Source organism: Kogia breviceps, chromosome 16 (assembly GCF_026419965.1).
Source record: "Kogia breviceps isolate mKogBre1 chromosome 16, mKogBre1 haplotype 1, whole genome shotgun sequence".
In the NCBI taxonomy this organism is placed as follows: Eukaryota; Metazoa; Chordata; class Mammalia; order Artiodactyla; family Physeteridae; genus Kogia; species Kogia breviceps.
Window position 1 is genome coordinate 32,779,462 of NC_081325.1, and position 16,645 is coordinate 32,796,106.

Genomic DNA, 16,645 nt, shown 5'->3' on the forward strand with positions numbered 1-16,645 from the left:
GAGCAAAGAAAATTTTATTTATTCCTTCCCAATCTGTACACTTTTATGTCCTTTTCTTATCTTGCTGCATTAAGCCAGGACCTCCAGTACAATGCTGAATAGAAATGGTGAGAAGGGACATGTTTCCTTGTTCCTGATCTTAGCGGAAAAATATTTAGTTTCTTATCATTAAGTATGATGCTCTCTGTAGTTTTTATAGATGTTCTTTATCAACTTAAGGAAATTCCCCTGTATTTCTAGTTTGTTGAAAGTTTGTACTTGATTAGCTGTCCTTTCTACATATATTGACATGATCAAATGGTTTTTCTCCTTTAGAGCCTGTTGATTTGATAAATTACATTAATTGATTTTCAAATGTTAAACCAGCCTTCCATACCTGGAATATATCCCTCTTGGTCATGGTATCTAATTCTGTTTACATATTGTTGGCTTTGATTTATAATATTTTGTTGAGGATTTTTGCATCTATGTTCATAAGAGATATTGGTCTATAAGTTCCCTTTCTTGTAATGTCTTTGTCAGGTTTTGGTGTGCACTCATTTCATCATCAGACTATTCCCTGCTACCTAAGCACATATGTTCACAAATACTATTGGCTAAATATTACTATACAGATAATAGTGTTGCATGCTTTGTCTCTGATCCAGACCTTTGATAAAAGAAAGCTTCCTAGAGTATCAGGAATGGGGTATCTTATTTAATTTTTTATTTTCATTTATAAAATGTGTAAAAACAGGAGACTAGATTGAACCAAAGATGGCTGGTAAGATTCATTACTACCTCTGATGGGTAGTAGCTATCTCTAAGCATGGTGTTAAGGAGGATTCTGAGGCTGTCTGCTTCAGGGAAAGGAAGTTTGATAGATTAGCAATGCTGGTTTTGAGAGTCGTGAGATGACAGCACATAAGCAGTGCATTTGCTGTTCATGAGCAAAGCCACTTATCTTTTATAATTTGATTAAAGGAATAATTCTAATTTACAATGTTTAATAGTAACTGAAAAAACAAAGGTAATGTAAATAAATTTACCAAAAACACTACTTAGTAAAGCTAATTAAATAATTCCTGGAAAATGCTATAGACTAAATGTGTTAACGAATGAGTCAAAGAGGGTTAAGGACTCTAAATTGTCTCACATTGCTTTGGAAGTCAGTATTTTTCAGTGATTTAATTGGTTGGATGTAAAATAAGAATGGCATTTGTTATCTGTTAGTCTTTGGCCAAAAACTGCTTTATTTTTGAAGGGTGCCAAAACTTACTAGGGTGGTTTTCCAATCTGATAAAGAATTAAAAGCCCTCTAAAATCCTTATGAAACACTAAATGCAGGTGGAACAATGGATTTGTTTGGGAGAGGTCTTTCTTAAAAATAACTTAATGGAGTAAAGGAAAAGGTGATATACAAGAATCAAAATTTCACAAAAATTCACAGTGGCAACCCACGTGACTGTGACAGGCTTATGAAATAGAAACTGTCTGTGACAGACAGAGGGACTTGCCTTCTGCTTTTCATAATCACTGAAACTCTACTTTCCAAGGTCAAGTCCTGCAAAATAACTCAGAACACTGACCATCAACTTATTTCAGTTCCACCATGTGCCTGAGATTCATACTCCTTTCACTCCCTTTCTTCCCTTTCAGAATAATGTCCAGTGTGACATGAAAGAAAAGCAGCAGTTTTGGAAATATTTTCACCTCTCATCCTTAAGTGAGGAAGTAGAGTTGTTTCATTTGTGATTTTGTTCTTGTGTTGGTTAGGTTTTGCTTTTGTGTGTTTGTTGGTTGGTCGGTTCCAGGCCACCAATTAGGGGTTTTTCATTCTGGGATAAGTAAGCAAGGCAGAAGACAGACAAAGTGATTTTCAGTTCAGTCTGTGCATTAAAATCACCTGGGGGAGCTTTTTAAAAATGCCACTAATCAGGATCCACGTGCATACATGCTGAAGTAATTGATCTGACGTGAGGCCGGTGCATCAGTATTTTTTAAAGGGCACTGTGGGTTGAGAATCGATGTCCCACAAGGAGAGCTGTTCACAACTTTAAGAAATCACTCACTAGAGTTGGTAACAGCATTAAAGAATGAGGAAACCAAACTTTTTCTAAAACATCTTCCCCATCATCACAGCTTTGGTGAAGTTATTCTACTTTTGGTTAGCCTGTGCTCGTGAAAGAAATATACAGACCAGATAAGAATTTCATGCACTAGAAAAGATAACTTAGACAAAAATCAATCTGACCTGCTACCACTGCCTTTTATCACCTAACTCCCAACACCAACAGCCCCATTACTATGTATCCTTTGATAATTTCACCTTTGAGAGGAACTAATTGCATCTTCTATTGATAACAGAAAATTTCCTACAAAGTAATGATATGGATAAATTTATAGAGGAAATCAATAGTGAATTTTTCTGTAATTTCCCCCCCAAATAACAGCATAAACTGATAGAAATAAGTTATTTCAATTGGTAAACTCTTTCAAAATTTATATTTACTATCCCAATACAGGTAGTCACTTTATTTAGTTACATAGAACAAAGAGCTACAATCTACAGCTCCATCATCCAGTTGTATTGATTGAGATGATTTGTTATTCAGGAACATTTCAGTAGACATTAGTAAACATTATCAAACACATATTATAGTCATTGTGCATGGATTAATAATGTCTGCTTTTTAAATAACAAGTTAAAATCATCTCATATATTTAATATGGTGTTGAACTTTGATGGTTGAGTCAACTCATTTTTTGCTAGAATGCTGATCTACTTGGTTCTATGCACAGATTCACTACAATTACTAATTTCAACACTAATGACATACAAATTTTTCTAGGTGGGCATTTTAGTCAGGCAAGCACCTACTATTTGCTGCTTGTATTTCTAAGGATATGAATTAACCAATAGCAGGTCCTGAAAAAAGAATATAATCTCAAACTGCTTATTATCCAAATTTATCTAAAGTTTAGTAATATCTTTGGAGGATTTTATGAATGACAAGCAGTCTGTCCATTCTTCTATATAGTCTGAGGTTTATCCTTTTAAAAAGCCAAGCCGCCAGAATGCAAGGTATTAAATACTTACTCCATTTTGCTTAAACTAGGGATAGCGTTACTGTAACTGAAAAGTACATATGTATCTTACTATGAGGGTTCTCTTGGAGTGTTACCCCATAAGAGCTCTGAGTACATATTTGTCAGGGGAGGGGAGGGGAAGAGCAGAGAAGGGGAGATGGTTCTAAAAGAAAGAACCTCATGAAGCAGATTTTTTCATTTGCTGTTTAAAAGAACCCTGCTCAATACTGTATTTTCCCTTTATAATGACACAAATGCAAAATTTCTCGTGAAGTTCAGCTTTGGCTAATAAGAGAAACCACAATTTTTAGCTCATGAAAAGTTTCATGACCATATTTTGCACTTCACTTTTTCCATCAGAAAGCCTCAAACCTATACGTCTACTTTATGTTTACATCTTAATACATTCTAGTCTTTGGTTACTTTATATCTCATATTTTACTTTTATATTTATTTATCATAGACCCTATCGAATCTTTAAGTAAAAGAAAGTAAAATCTTTTCTCTCTGAACTCATTTATTATAGTTAGTCATCTCAATTACAAATGTATACAAGGATATAATATAAACCCTAAAAACAAACTACAATGCATACAGGATTCATGACTCATGTATTTATTTCTAAACAGCGCAAAGTTAATTTAATATGAATTTTCACACACTGTTCATACTTAGGCTAAATTTATAAAGGGCATTTAAAAGTAAAAATTTTGGATATAGAATAGTAAATGTCATATAATTACCCAGCATGTTCGAACAGATTAAAATATTACCCTGTCTTTCTACTGTCAAATAAATATGGAATTCCCTGTGTGGGGGCTTATCATCAAACCAAATGCTTTACACTCAGTGTGAAAATCACAATTGTCAACGATCAAGCTGCTACATCTGATGACAAACATGATGAGATATCATCTTGTTCAGTATATGCTTTCGACTTGACATGTAGGCTAATAAAAAATATGAAGTTGTAGTATTTATTTTGTTTCTTGTATAGCATAAGGCTCCTTATAGGGATGATCAAAATAGCCAGTACCATTGACTGAAAATACAATCAACTCTATTACTTGGAGACAGATTAACTGGTTTGTAGCATGACTATCATAAAATAGTAGCAGCATGCATTGTATTTGTAAGAGGTTTTAAATCACTATGCATCAGTGACTGTATATCAACATGAGAGGATTTCTGTTTTCAGCTACATAATAACATTGTCTCTACACAACACTGTATGTACTGCGTTGTGTCTACTGCACTGTTATCCATTCATCAGCTATTTGTTCAGTATTTACTATGTACCAAGTACTGTATTAGGGAATTCCACCTCATTAATCAGACCTAATCTCTTGTCTACACTTCTCTTTCAAGGAAGAAATAAGAGAGGGCATGTGGTCAACTTCTTGTGAGTTGGCTGTAGTTCTGAGATGCAAAATCTAAAGAGGAACAGACACTTGGCACTATGAAACAAACTCCAGTAGGTCTGTACGTGTGGAATTAACTTCTCCCCAACCTCGCTCCTCATCCTGTTTTTCTTCCTTTGCTTCCCTTCTCAGAGAAAGCCTGAACCTGGCAGTCTTACTTGCCTCCTTATCCTTTAGCCTCCAAGTTCATAATCACCATGCGCTGACAATAACTAGATGTTCCTTAAATGTGTACACTTCCCTCCATCCCCTTTCCCCTTCTACACCTTTACCACTACCTTAGCTCAGAACTCCAACAACTCAAAGCACAGTGACAGTTTCATCGTGGACACTCAAATATTTGGCAAAACATTTGAATAAGGCAGCTTCAGTCAGATGCCTTCTAATACACTGAGGGAAGCTAGGAGGACACACCAAAATCAGCCTGAACTCATTTCTCTTTTGAGCAAGTGCTTCAAACATGTCAGTAGCAAGGGGTTATCTTTGACCCCTCCCTTTTTCCTTCACCATTCCCATCTATCTTCTCAGCTCCATTTCCTCTGGCATCATCCCAGGTCACATGACACAAGGTCAGCCAATCACCGAGTCTCTCCCCACTATACCCCCCCACCCCCAACCCAGTGTTGTCCGATAGAACTTCCAGCAATGATGGAAATTGCCATATTTGCTGCCAGCATGTATGGACACTGACTCACTTGAAACATGGTAAGTGTGAGGAATTAAATTTTTAATTTTATTTAAATAGTAATTGATTTACATTTAAATTTAAATATGTATGGCTAATGGTGACAGTACTGGGAAGTGCAGCTTACCTTTCTTCCATACTGCTGTTAGAATTATCTTCCTGGAAGACAGATGATAATATCACTTGACTTACAGAAGTAACATGTCTCCATAAAACCTTCAATATAAGGTGTGACATTTGAAGCTCTTCACCATCTAGACCCATTTACTATCACATTTCCATTTTCTCCACTCCTCTCCCATCCAGGCTCCAACTGTGCCATGATATAACCCTTAATGTGAACTGTTGACACTTGCTTAGAATGCCCTTTCCTCTCAGGGAACATCCACTCATCCTTCCAGATCCAGCTCAAATTCCTGATCCTCTCTGAGTGTGAAACTGCCCTTCCTTAGCCAAGCTAGCCACTCTCTCTTAACTTTGCTGCCATAACTTTAGTATAGAGCTCCACTAAAATATCTAAGCATAATTAATGGCTTACATGTGAAAAATATGAGTCCCATTATCCCAGGTAAATATTAATCACATACATTAAATGAGATGATCAGGTCAAGCATTTGGCACAGGGGCAAGTAAGCACTCTAAATGTGCAGTCTTTAATACATGTATTATGAACCACATAATAATACTTGCTAGGAATCTTAACTGAACACAGCAGGCTAAGAAAACAAGGAGAGGAAAATAAAAAGATGGAGATGGGAGAGGGGAAAAGCTCACAAGTCACCGATACCAACAGAAAGCATAAGCCAGAGAAATTGTGTAAGAAAAGCCATGAAAGCATGAAGAGATCAACTATTCAGTAAACCCATAGCTAAAGTGGAACTTGTTTCTCACCTTCCAACCTAACTGGTAATCGCAATAATCAAATTCCTTAATCAGGGAGCATAGATGTTATGAGGTCAAGAACAAGAGAAAGCTTTTCTTGTGATATGTAACTGAGAAGAATTTGTTGTAAGCTCATCAATAAAGCACTATTACTATGGCCCACTTCTTAAGACAGAGCTCTGCTATATACAACATTGAATACATTTGCTGTAAGAAAATTTAAACTATGGAAGAACCTGGAAGAAAAAAAATCTCTAAACTTACTCAATTTTCATCTCCTCTAAAATTATATTTAGACAGAAGCATTTCAAAATAATTAATGACATCCGAGTTATGTCTATTCCTAATATAATGATTTTCCCTTTATATAAAGCAGTCTCGCTTTTCTCTCCCTTTAGTCAGCTTTCAAAAAAGAAAAATACAAAGAAATATTTAAATAGTTAAAGGTAAAGATTTTAGTGGCAATTCCAAGCAATGCTCAATATATATATTGTCATATGCAGGTATTTATACTGAATGAATATTACGTTTAAATAATATTTTGATGTTCCATTTCATCAGTTTGAGAAAGCACAGGTTTACAACATAATTTTGCTGTTAAACGAAATTCTTGAGTTGAATTTGCAGATCAGAGAAAATTAACATTTGGATTTAGTTCAGAGGCTGAGTTGAGCTCAGTTCACTCTGGGTTTGGGCTGATGGTTCAGTTTAAGTTCTTGACAATGAGCACATCAAAATAAAAAATAAGTAATGTAATCAGGGCTGACATTTAAGAATAAGTGTTCAGGCAAATTATATGTTCTGAAAAAACAAACTCACTTTACAGAGAGAGCTAAGGTTAAATCCGAAGGTTTGAGCATTCCGGGAGCCAGCATTCATGTAGTTTCCCATTAGCAACACAAGTTCCAGCAACTTGCTAAAGCTCCTGCTCTTCTTTATCTCTTCGCAGGCAGTACTGACAGCCATGATGTCAGGTTTGATGTTGTTCACCTGCTCTTCAAACTGAAGCTTAAAGAGAATCGCACTGAGCCGTGGCCGTAGTCTCTTCACATTGCTCATCTGATTGAAAAGAAAATAGCAGATTTCCTTTAAAATGCATAGTATACTTTAGTACTGTGCGGCTGCAAGTAATCTGGGATGATTTATTGGTATGACAGTACGGAAAAAGCAATATGTCCCCTACAACTGATAGCAGGAAGAGAGAAAAGCCCTGCGTGTTTTTGTGAGGAATCCTGACTCATCAAAGAAAACATTAAAACTTTAGATGCTCGATGAAAAGAGAGCTTTACTTAAATGACAAAATTTAAGAAATAAAGTACATATATCTTTTTTTAAAAAAACTGAATTTTTAAAAGGTAACAGAATACAGAGGCAACAAATTACAAAGCATTCATAGCACTGCTTTAATTTTTGTTCAATACTGAAATACGCTGGGTCATGTTTAAAACATATTCAGAAAGGTCTAAAGAGCGTTTGTTTCTTCAAATAGCAATTGCTGTCCACAGGAGCCCTGCTGACTAACAGTATGTGTTAGATTGAAGGAGAGTAAATAGGTCCCAATTTGTGCTAAATTGACTTTCTTCAGAAACACAGGACAGCAGAATGACTCCTGACACATGCTAAATTAGCAGAGTCAGAGTTAGAAAACATGGGCAGAGCAGGAGACAGAAGCGGTGCAAAGCCACAGGTCTGCCACGTGCCAGGTTAAGCCCCGTTTGGGACTCTGCGTTTCCTTACTGGGTATATAGGGGGTTGAAAATGTTGAAAGAACAAAAGGGCTAGAGGGACAGCAAGTTCTTGCCTTAAATTTACCCCCGAACCATGTGCTAGCAACACACATGAAGGGGAAGAGCCTGAAGGCTGGAGACATACCACATGAAGTTACATGTGAATTCCTTGACCAAACATGTTAGGAATTTGAGACTTAAAACAGATTGGTGGGGCAGCAGTGGTAAAACAGGTGAACTTTAACAATGACTATAAACATCAAAAGCACTTTGAGGCAAGGTCAGGAAAAAAAACAGTGACAGAACATGATAGGATCAAAATAGGGAATAGTTCTGTTCATCACTGACCCTCAAGGAAAAGCTAAAAAACAATGCCACATGAAGCTTATAGGATTTCTGTTAAAAACTATCTGCTCATAATATAACGATTGTTATTTAAAATAAAATGTACCATACAAAAGCCTGAACTTATTAGATTCCAATAAGATACTACAGGCGCTGCCTTAATGACTTAACAACATAACCCAGTTTACTCATCTAACAAAATCAGAGCAATAAAGAGCTCTCAGTAGATATCTCTGAGAGAATATCTTCAGCAGAACCAAGTTCTTACAGTCACTAAATAGTTTCTCAGCAAATAATATATCTAATTTACATATAGCATTCTCCCCAGCAACTTGACGTGTTAAATGCTTATGTGTATGCAACCAAGACTCTAAAAGCTCAACTAATATAATTAGTAAGAAGTCTCCTCTACAAAGTATTCTAAGGAATGTCTTAAAATTCCTTGAATTCAAGAAACGTCTTCAAAATCCCATCTAGAGAAAATAAAATTTTTTCTCCTAGAAGAGAGTAAAGAAACTGTAAGCTCAAAAATGACACTTTTTGAAGTACAAAGAAACATTACTAATAATGGTTTTATAAAATAAATTTTAGTAATATAAAAATTTATGGAAGACAAAGTGAGACCTTATTAGAATACCAGTTCTTAGTGGGCATGAATCATTGTTTGGACATTGTATGTCTAGCACACAAAGTAGAGGTAAGCAGTGATTACTTCTGATAAAGTCATTTCATTAGTTTTAAAATGCTCCCAAATGGACTCACTTACCTGGAATTTGTACCCTTACTTAAATATTACAAATGTAATATTTGTATATATTCATATTATATTGGACCAAGGCTATACCATGCTCTGTTATATTTAATTTAATCCTTTAGAATACTAAGACATATAAGGGAGCACTCACATGAGCACATACAGTTATGGCCATTCAGAAGGTGTATGATGGGCCCACAGCATCTCTGCTTTCAGCCTATGCCCTCATTCATGATTATGAAATCAGGTATTTGGTACTTTGCAATAAACAAGAGAAGAATTCTCCAGTACCTCATGCAAAACATTAGTATTGCAAAATATATTAACTTTAACATATATTAATGTACTACTTCATGTGCTAAGAGAAAAAAGACTACTTAAATGCCTACATTAAACTACCCCGAAGTATGTTAAAGCTTTCCTGCTGACAAGCTAGCCATATGTAGCCAGTACAAAGTAATTAATTTTCGTAGAAAAATACAACCTAGATTTGTATGCGTAATGAGTCTACCTGGCACTAGGGACAGGTATCTTGAAAAAATAGAGTAAGTCTATGATGTAATGCAGAACAAAGTGCTATGAGTTTATCAAATTCCCTGACAAAGCCAAGTCAGGAAGGGTAACCTAAACACATCTTTGAACACCTTTTTAAATTAGATGTCCTTTTCATATTGTTCTTTCTTCCAAATTTTGAAAAGTGAGTATTTTGGCTGATAAAAAACAAATGCATTTTAGTGAACAAAATTACTGCACTGGAAAGGAATTTGAGAGATCACTAGAACTAGATCCTGTCCAGGGTCTACCATTTAGCCTACGCTAATCCCCTACGCCAAATGGCTGCCCCTTTTATTTTAAAAGTAACAACAACAACAAAAAGTCAATGAAAGCTAATGTTCTAAGATCTAAATCTTGTAATCTATGAAGATAATAGCAGAGTTATTTTTCTCACTGGGCTAATCAACCTCTATTTCTTCAGATGGGATCAAAGAAAAGAGGTAAAAAAGGGAAAATATATATATTTTTTAAATCCTGAAGAATGTTTCTTCACCCCCTCACATATTCTATCAACACCAAACATTTGCTGGGACTTCCCTGGTGGTCCAGTGGTTAAGAGTCGGCCTTCCAATGCAGGGGACGTGGGTTCGATCCCTGGTCAGGGAACTGGGATGCCAAGTGCCGCAGGGCAACTAAGCCTGTGCACTGTGGATCCCGCGTGCCACAACTGGGGAGCCCACGCCTCTGGAGCCCATGTGCCACAACTAAGACCCGATGCAGCCAAATGAATACATATTTTAAAAAACAACAACAAAAAAAAACACTGGACATTTGCATTCTGTTTGCTTGCCCCAAAATCTGGAACTATGACTTGTCTGCCAAAGACTAGACTGAATGCATAAATGGAGAGCTATGATGCTCAAATAATATTCTCAATGGTAACAGAAAGTCATAAAAAAAAAGATGAAGAAAGGAAGGGTTACTGCAAAAGTTTAACTGTAAGATAGTTAATAATTAGAATGTTAGAAGAAATCAGAATTCATTTTTACAGAGGTATCCTTTACATTTATTATTACAGAGTCCTAGCAATGTAAACACATAACACCAAAATCTGACAATAATGAGTTATAGTCTGAAGACCAACCTAAAGGCATAAAGAAGAAAATAAAAATATTTTGGTTTTATTACTATTTTTTGAAAGCAGGCAGCAGTACTCCGGCAACCACCCCATCACACCACCACAGATGTCATGTGCCTGAATGAAAACACCTTAAGAAGAGTGACTGGATAAAATCAACAAACAATATCCAGAACACTAAGGGTAATTTTTATTTCAAAATTTTGTTTGTTGGCAATATACATATTCTTGGAGCAGGTACAAAGTAAGATGAAAAGACCTTGAGAAAATCCGTGAACCAACAAGCATCAACTGGGTGCCCATTCAGTGCTGCAAAAGGCACAGAAGTGGTGGTTGCTGCCCTTGTATCACTGAATTCTTTCCATCTGTCTTAAACGGCAAAAAGAAGAAAAAGTCTTCAGGGAGATGTAATCTCCCATAATCTCACTATGATTATCTTTCTCATATAATTTAAATTTTATCCATTATTTCACGGGGGGAAAAAACAGAATCCATTTGACATTTTTATACCAACTACATTGAACACTATATCCTCTTTATTCAGTTTCTTTTATAAATATGAGATTTTCAGGAGCCAACTTATTCAAAACTTGTGGGTTTTCCCCCACTTCTTGCCTACAGCCTCGTGTAGGCGCACCTCAAAAGAAATTTGAGAACATCCTCTATATCTTCATTATTCTTCCCTAAAATTGTTGTAAGACTAATTAATCATTCAACTTTCCTTCTAATACAAGTAACCTGCTGATTGAAAAGCTACTAGCTTGAGTCTTAATTGATTTACTACTCTAAACCTTTATGTTATACATGTTGTAAATACATAATTATAAGGAATAATGGGATGGCGTTTCTGTAAGGTTAAATGACTCCTTCAAGGGCACAGGGACAGTAGGGCATGAGCCTAGAGCTAACTTGCTGCCGATTAACTGTGCATGCCACTCAGAGAATCACAATGTGGAAATTAATAACCGCAACTTAAAAGCCACCTGACACTCAAAGTATCAATACTTCTACTATGTTTTCCTATGAGTAGGAACAGACTTTAATTTCCCCACGGTAGTTATTAGACAAAACACTATGGAGACAGGTTGACCCAGCTGTGAGCTCTGCCTGCTACTACTTCGTATTTCTTTCCTTTCTTCTTGGTATACCTAATTACCCCTGTATGTTTCCAGATCCACTTTTGTTGTCCTGTTACATTGCACTCTCCACTCTTATTTCCATATTTGCTAATTCTTCCACTCCCCGTAAGATAGGTGTGAGAAGCAAGGAGACTGAAAAAACGAGTGCATCCTTGTGAAAGACAAGACTAGAGAAAACGGCAAAGGGTTGAGGGAGAAAATTGACATCTGAGAAAGGAAGGTGATCTAACAATAGACTTAAGACACTTAGGAAAATGTTTTGAACTTGATTTTGCTAATTAAACTATATGAAATATGTCTTCCCTTTACTGTTAGCTGGCCAATATTTTCATAATCTCCCGAATTCTCAGAAAAAAAAGTTAATTTCACTTTAGGAAAGGCATCAAAAACATAGCTATTCAAGTGCCTTATGCCTGGGTAGTGCTCAGAGTATCAAGAGTATTTTTAAAATAAATGTGCCCTTATGATAATAAAACTCATAAGCTAAAATTATTTTTTTAAACTACATAACAGCAAAGTACAGTTTTTGTACTTTGCTGTGGCAAAGTCACATTTTTTACATTTTTCCAAAGGAGCAAGGTAAAGGAAAGAATTATACACACACACACAAAAAAAAAAAACTAAGAGGATAAAATGTATATTCCGCCAGGTAGTCAAGAAATAGACAATTAGCTATAGCCATCAGATATGCTTTCTCTTTGTCTACAAATGCTTATCAATTCTAGACCACGAAGGATTTCACAGGAGGTCCAAATGAGTTCCACAGATACTCAGGATCTGAAACTGGTAAAGTTAGAGAGCGAGAGACTTCTTATTTAATTTGGCAGTCTTAGCAAACACTCAACACATAAGTTTCGTATCTGATGAATTAAAAAGCTGGCATAAAACCCAGAACCTTTCTGGTGTCTTAAATTCATTCATGTCTGCTTCCAGACAATCCCCACCCTAACATAGGAAACCAGTGTTTTGATTGCTATCACTATAACTAAGTTTTGCCTGTTCTTGAAATTTATATAAATGAAACTTTCAGGAAACACTTTTGGTGTCTGGCTTCTTTCACTCAATAAAATGACTTTGAGATTCACACAAATGTTAGTATGATTGAATACTGTGTTCCTTTTTATTAATGAGCAATATTTCATTGCAAGAATACATCAAAATTTGTTTAGCCTCTTTCCTAAACCAAAAAGTTGATGGACTTTTTGGTTTCTTCCCAGTTTGGGGCTGTGTAGTGGGTTGGAATGAATAGGCACTGGAAGGACAAGTCCTAAACCAGGTACCTGTGAAGGTGACCTTATGTAGAAATAGGGTCTTTACAGATGTAATTAAGTTAAAGATCTCCAGGTGAGATCATGCAGGATTCAGGGAGATCCCTAAATCTAATGCCATGTCATTTTACAAGAAAGGAGAGAGAAAGTCACACACAGAAGGCAACGTGAAGACTGTGAAGATGGAGGAAGAGACTGGAGTAATACTAAAAGTCAAGAAATACCAAAGGCTACGAGCAGCTACCAGATGCTAAGGGAGAGGCATGGAACAGATTCTTCCTCAGAGTATCCAGAAGGAACCAACCCTGCCAACAGCTTGATGTAGGACTTTTGGTCTCCAGAAATATGACAGAATAAATTACTGTTGTTTTAAATCACTAACGTTGTGGACATTTGTTATGGCAGCCCAGGGAAACTAATACAGGATATTATGAATATTCTTGTATGAGTCTTTTCATTTCCATTAAATAGTATAGTGTAAATGCATACTTAACCTTATAAGAAATTGTCAAACTTTTTACAAAGTGGCTTATGACACTTTACGCCCCCTTTGCCAATGTTATGCTTTATTCTTGAAGCTTTTATTTTATCTTTGCACATTTAGGTCTATATTCCATCCCTCATTAACTGTTCTGCGTGGTGTGATGGAGTTGAGATTCATTTTAGTCAAAAGAATATCCAAGTTTCGCAGCATCACTTGGTACAAAGAAGTTCCTTTCTCTACTCACTAGTCTTAAAGTCTTTGTTGAAAAATCAATTGATGGTATCTTTGTGAATCTATTTCTATACTTTTAAGAAAAACATTTATATTTCCTTAAGCCAAAACCTTACTGTCTTGATATCAAATCAGTAGTCTAGGTCCTCCAAGTTTGTTCTTTTTCAAAATTGATTTCGTCCATTCCAGGTCCTTTGCATGCCATATGAATTTTTGTGATATCTTGTCAGTTACTATTATAAGACCTGCTGGGATTGATTGAGAATGTGTATCGTATGTGTATTAGGAATTTATAGATCATTTGAGGGAAAAATGAGATCTTAACAAATTGAGTCTTCCACTCTAGGAGCATGGTATGTATCACCATTTATTTACAACTTCTTCAAGTTCCCTCAGCAATAATTTGTAGTCTGCAGTGTAGAAAATTTGCACATGTTCAGTGAAATGCATCCTTAAGTATTTTACATACACGGGCCTCTCACTGTTGTGGCCTCTCCCTTTGCGGAGTGCAGGCTCGGGACGCACAGGCTCAGCGGTCATGGCTCACGGGCCCAGCCGCTCCGCGGCATGTGGGATCTTCCCAGACCGGGGCACGAACCCATGTCCCCTGCATCGGCAGGCGGACTCTCAACCACTGCGCCACCAGGGAAGCCCAGTATTTTACATTTTTTGATGCTATTGAAAATAGTACTATTTTTATTTTGCTTTCCGATATATCATTGCTTATAGAGAAAAATGCAACTGATTTTGGTACAGTGACTATTTTGTGACCTTCTAACAAAGTTTACTACAGATTCCTTATGTATTTACATAGATAATAAGTTCACTTACATCATTTCCAATGTACAGGCCTTTTATCTCATCTTCTTTTTTTTTTTCCAAGTGTTTGATTATGTCTTTATTATTTTTGTTATCATTGGTGGGATTTGGGTTAGGATGCTAGCAGTGTTATTTTTTTCATTCATTCTATTTTTTCTGCACCCTGCAAATACCCTATCATAAGCATGCATTTTATTTTATTTTTTTAAATTCATTTTATTTTATTACACAAGTTAGAACATATATTATAATGCAGAAAAGTGATAAAAATAGATATCCTTGCCTGGTTTCCAATCATAAATGACAAAGAATTTAATCTTTCCCAACTAAGTATGAGGATAGCTCCATGTCTTCCATAGATGTCCTTTATCAGGTTGAGAAAGTTTCCTTCTATTTCTACTTGCTAAGAGTTTTTATATCTCATAAACAAGATACAATTCTGTCAAATGCTTTTTATTTTGAATCTAAATAATTATATGATTTTTCTCCCTATTTCTGATAATATGGTCAACTACATTAATTTTCAAATGTTAAACCAACCTTGCACAGCTTGGCAATGACACACTCTCCTTTTCAGGCATTGCACTATTTGATACAAAAATGTTTTGACAATTTTTGTATATATGTTTATATATGATATGGGTCTCTAATTTTCTGTAGTAGATTCCCTTCTTTGATTCCTGATGGAAATATGAGAATTTAGTTTTCTTTTTCAGTGCTTTCATTTTCATTAGGTTTAAAATTATATCTTCTTTGACCCATAAATAATTTAAAACTATGTTAGCCAATTTTCAAACAGTGAGAGATGTTCTATTATTGCTGTTGTCCAATTTAATTCCAATTTACACAGAAAACATACTCTACAAGGTTTCAGTCTTTTGAAAATTACTGAGACTTATTTTATGTTCCCATATGGTCTACCTTGGTGAATGTTCCATGTGTATTTGAAACAAATGTATATTCTGCAGTTACATGGGCAATGTTCTATAAATAACAATTAGAACAAGCTGGTTGATAGAATTGTCTTGATTTTCTAATTATTTACTGATTTGTTTCTTGATCTATTCTTTCTAGAATTTACTGAAAGGGGGCATTAAAGTCTCATTATTATTGTGAAGTTATCTATTTCTCCATTTAATTCTACAGGTTTCGCTTCATGAATTTTAATGTTCTTTATTAGGTGCATGCATATTTAAGATGATTGTTTCTTGTAAATTACTCCTTGTATCCTTGTGTAATGCCTCTATTGCTTATGATATGATTTGTCTTGAAATATACATTCTCTGAAATATACAAAGCTATGCAACTTTCCTTATTGTCTAGTATCTGTTTTCCATTTGTCCTTTCTGCTTTTTACCTCTCTTTTATCCCTTCCCGCTTTTATGTTCATCAAGCAGTTTTTAGTATTCCATTTTATTTCTTCTACTGGCTTCTTAACTATATCTCTTTATTATATTTTTCCTGGTTGCTCTAGGACTACCAATATGCATCTTTATGTAGTCTATTTAGAGTGACTATTAAGTCAGTATTGTGCCTGTTCATAGGCTTCATTTCCTGCCTCCCCCTTCCAGCATTTCACTCACACTTCCCACCTTCTGGTTCATTTCATGTGTGTTATAATGTTACAACAGCATAATTCCATTTGTCCTACCCAATCATTTGTGCTACTATCATATCTTTTACTTCTATACACATATAAACCTCATCCTGCAATGTTATTTTTTTAATTATTAGTTTTAAGTAAATTATGAGAAGAAAGAAAACAGAGTTCATTGATTATTTCACATGGTTTCCATTCCTTTTTGTGGATATCACTTTTCATCTAGTATCATTTCCATTTGGCCCACAGGACAACTTTCGCATTTCTTGTAAGGCAGGTCTGATGGTCACAAACTCTCTGTATTCACAGAACTAAAAATGTATTTATTTTACCCTATTTTGGGAAGGGTATCTACTAAAGAGAGAATTTTGAGTTTACAGAGTTTCTTTATTTCAACATTTAAAATATACTCTTCTGTTGACTTCAGCTTTCCATTATTTCTGCAAGGTCAGCTAAATCTTTCTCCTTGTTTTCTTATATGTTTTCCCCTCCTCAAATCACTTTCATGACTTTCTCTTTGTCATTGTCTTTCAGCAGTTTGACTAGAATATGCCAAAATGTCTTTCTCTTTATATTTATCCTGACTGG

The 16,645-nt window shown here is 35.5% G+C and overlaps 1 protein-coding gene across 2 annotated transcripts in view; it reads right to left on the reverse strand.

Moving 5' to 3' along the window:
- DIAPH3 (diaphanous related formin 3) overlaps positions 1–16,645 on the reverse strand; it is a 565,809-nt gene that overhangs the window by 248,591 nt on the left and 300,573 nt on the right. For both annotated transcript variants that reach the window (XM_067016329.1, XM_059042398.2), the window contains one exon: positions 6,877–7,116. In XM_067016329.1, coding sequence (XP_066872430.1) covers positions 6,877–7,116 — 240 coding nt within the window. The remainder of the gene's footprint in view (positions 1–6,876; positions 7,117–16,645) is intronic.